The sequence below is a fragment of the Sitodiplosis mosellana genome, unplaced genomic scaffold, assembly GCF_009176505.1.
Source record: "Sitodiplosis mosellana isolate CC-2019 unplaced genomic scaffold, AAFC_SMos_1.0 Smas_scaffold_6915, whole genome shotgun sequence".
NCBI classification, from domain to species: domain Eukaryota; kingdom Metazoa; phylum Arthropoda; class Insecta; order Diptera; family Cecidomyiidae; genus Sitodiplosis; species Sitodiplosis mosellana.
The window spans coordinates 1-2,724 of record NW_022602047.1 but is presented as its reverse complement, the minus strand read 5'-3'; the positions used below and the strand labels follow the sequence as shown (position 1 = coordinate 2,724).

At 32.9% G+C, this 2,724-nt stretch overlaps 1 protein-coding gene across 1 annotated transcript; it reads right to left on the bottom strand.

The window, feature by feature from the left end:
- Positions 1 to 25: 25 nt before the first annotated feature.
- On the bottom strand, positions 26 to 623 carry LOC129580027 (glutamate-gated chloride channel-like; the record flags this gene model as incomplete). The annotated part of the gene is made up of 3 exons (XM_055470223.1): positions 26 to 160; positions 240 to 476; positions 554 to 623. Coding segments are annotated over 3 exons (442 nt in total), but the record flags the coding sequence as incomplete, so codon positions are not given.
- Between the last annotated feature and the right edge of the window lie 2,101 nt (positions 624 to 2,724).

Genomic DNA, 2,724 nt, shown 5'->3' with positions numbered 1-2,724 from the left:
TATATATATATGAAATGACGCTTGCCTGTGTTGGTTTTGCTGTTACAGTAATCGGTTAAGAATTTCTCTAATGTGAAGCGTGGTAGGTGCAGATTCTTTACCACTTGCACCGGATCACCTTCTTTCCACAAGAACACCAAATCAGCCGTGGTCCAACCGTCTGAAAATATCAAATGCAACTTGAATTAAACGTGTCCGTTTTGTCAAACCTATCTCGTTTTGTTGTTAAATCAACTTACAGCTAGCCATTCGTAGCGAGCAAACTTGTCGATCCAATGGATACAATTTCAAGTTCATTGGGCACGCCAATGTTAATGATATCCGTATACTATAAAGTACGGAGCCGTTTGGGAAGATTCGGATATAGACATTTGGCATGATAATATTGTGGAAGTGTCCCTCTTTTTCGTTTGAGAAGAACAAATCCGGCATCCAAACACGATTTGCTTCGGTCAATGTTAAATACTTGAGACGACCTGCGAACATATTTTTTTGAATTTGGCATCAGCAGCTTTGGATCAAGTGAAATTTTGAAACAGATGACTGTACATACCTTGTATGTCGTCGAATTTAAGTCGTTCATCTAACCATTGTTCTCGGAATGTCAGTTGGACACTGTATTCCTATTTTGCGGAAAACGAATCCATCGAGTCAAATAGAAAATTGGTATTAGCGTAATCCATTCCATTGAATTTGGTTTGAAATTGAATTATATTTTTTCTTTAAACTTGTGATCATTTTGATGCGTTACACACACCAAATGCACATTTTGGCAACCATTTCTCTCTCTTTCTCTCTATATCCAATTAAATTCGGAAATTCAATTTGCAATCGCAAAACCATAGCCAAATTCAGTGTGTATGTGTGTGCGTGTGTGTGTTGGCATGTGGCACACATCGTCACAATCACAAGATTAAACCGCAAAATAGATATTGTTTGGTCCTAATCTAATTGTATAAGTGTGTTTATATGCTTTCTATTTTAATGTCATTTCATGTTAATGTTTGTTAATCTGAACGCTTTCCATGAACAAATTGAGAATTAAATAAACTGTACATTTTTTGAAAGGAAATTAAATTGTTTAATAAAATAAAAGAGAAAAAAAAGTATATAACATATTCATTTCAAACTTTGTATCGGGAACTGTTATTTAGCAAAAATTTCCAGCTCAACTCTTGCCGAGTCTAACCAAAAAAAAAAACAGAAGCTTTCTTTTTTCATTGAAGTCTTGCTATTGTATGTACTACATAAACTAGTGCTAAAATTGTTTTCAACGAAAATTGAATAAAACCAAATTTTGAAAATAAAAGCCAAAACATCAGCATAAACTAAATTTAACCGAACACGGTTTACCAATAGAAACAGAGGTGGTACATGCAAAACAATATAAATGCCAGTGGCAAATATCAAGCAAGCCAAGACCAAACAAAAGCATTCCCAAACACACATGCCAAAATCATAACATGCAATATAAACTGCATTGATGTCAATACATTCGCCAGTATTGCTTCGCATTGTAAATCGCCTTTCAATTTAAAGAAAAAATGCCGCTTTTTGTGCTTTTGGCAGTGAGTTTAAGCTTTAAATTAAAATTGCATCATCATTCATGTGCATCGGTATTTGGGAGAGCGGAATAGATGATTGAAACATGCAGAGCAAATTTGTTGTCTAAACTACATCAGAGTTTTCATCTACAATTTCCAACTACAGCCAAAATCTACAACGGAAACAATTTCATACTTTGCTATTATCATTTTCATCAAGAGGATGAAATCGATGGGAATTTTACAGATTTGAATACTCTAGTGTTTTTTTTTGCGGTCGATGCTCGATGCTCGATGATCATTAAAAAGTTCGGCGTTTTGTGACGACGAAACTTTTGTTTTTCGATCCATAATGTTTCTTGTACTCATTACTTGGGTGTACTTGGTGGCTGAAAATTTCGGATCATTTTTTTCTTTCTTTTTGTATCGAATTCGATCATACCAATTGTAATTTGATAAATAAAAATTCTATCGAATTGAAAAACGAAATAGGAAGAACGAAAAAAAACCATCTGATTCGGATCAATTCAAACAGAAATGTGTTCAATTTGTATGTATCGTTTTTCTTCGGTTCTCCTGGAGACAACAACAATAAAAGCAGACATTGCACTATTTTTCATAAAGTGTTTTATTTAATTTTTTTTTTAATTGACTGTGTATGTGTTATTGTGCTTCGTTTTGGTCTCGTTTACCTTTTTCGATGCAAGTAGCACGCATGAAAGAAATCGCTTGATTAAGGAAATTGTTTAGAAAAAACAAAAAAACAGAAAAAAGAAAATATTGAGACTGTGATCTGAAAAAGTATTTGAAAAAAAGAAGAAAAAACATGGATGAAAGAAATGTTTATGATGAGACATTAAAGAACGACTTAACGACGGTCACAGCAAGACAAAAACGTTTTTTGACACAAAGCGGGAATTTTTCAGTTTAAGAAAATGAATATGTTTCGAAATGGCCGAAAATGAGCAACAACAAAACAAAAACACATGAAAATGATATTTTTAGTCAAAGGTGCTAAAATGATTGATTGTAATGAGTATAATGATTACAAATATGTAAATGCTACAGTATATAGATAGCAAATATCAAATGTTTTTCAGTAGAGAAAAAAGAACCAGAGGTTGGTTGCAGATAAATTTATTTATATAAATTTCGAATATCAAATAAATTTATCCGATAT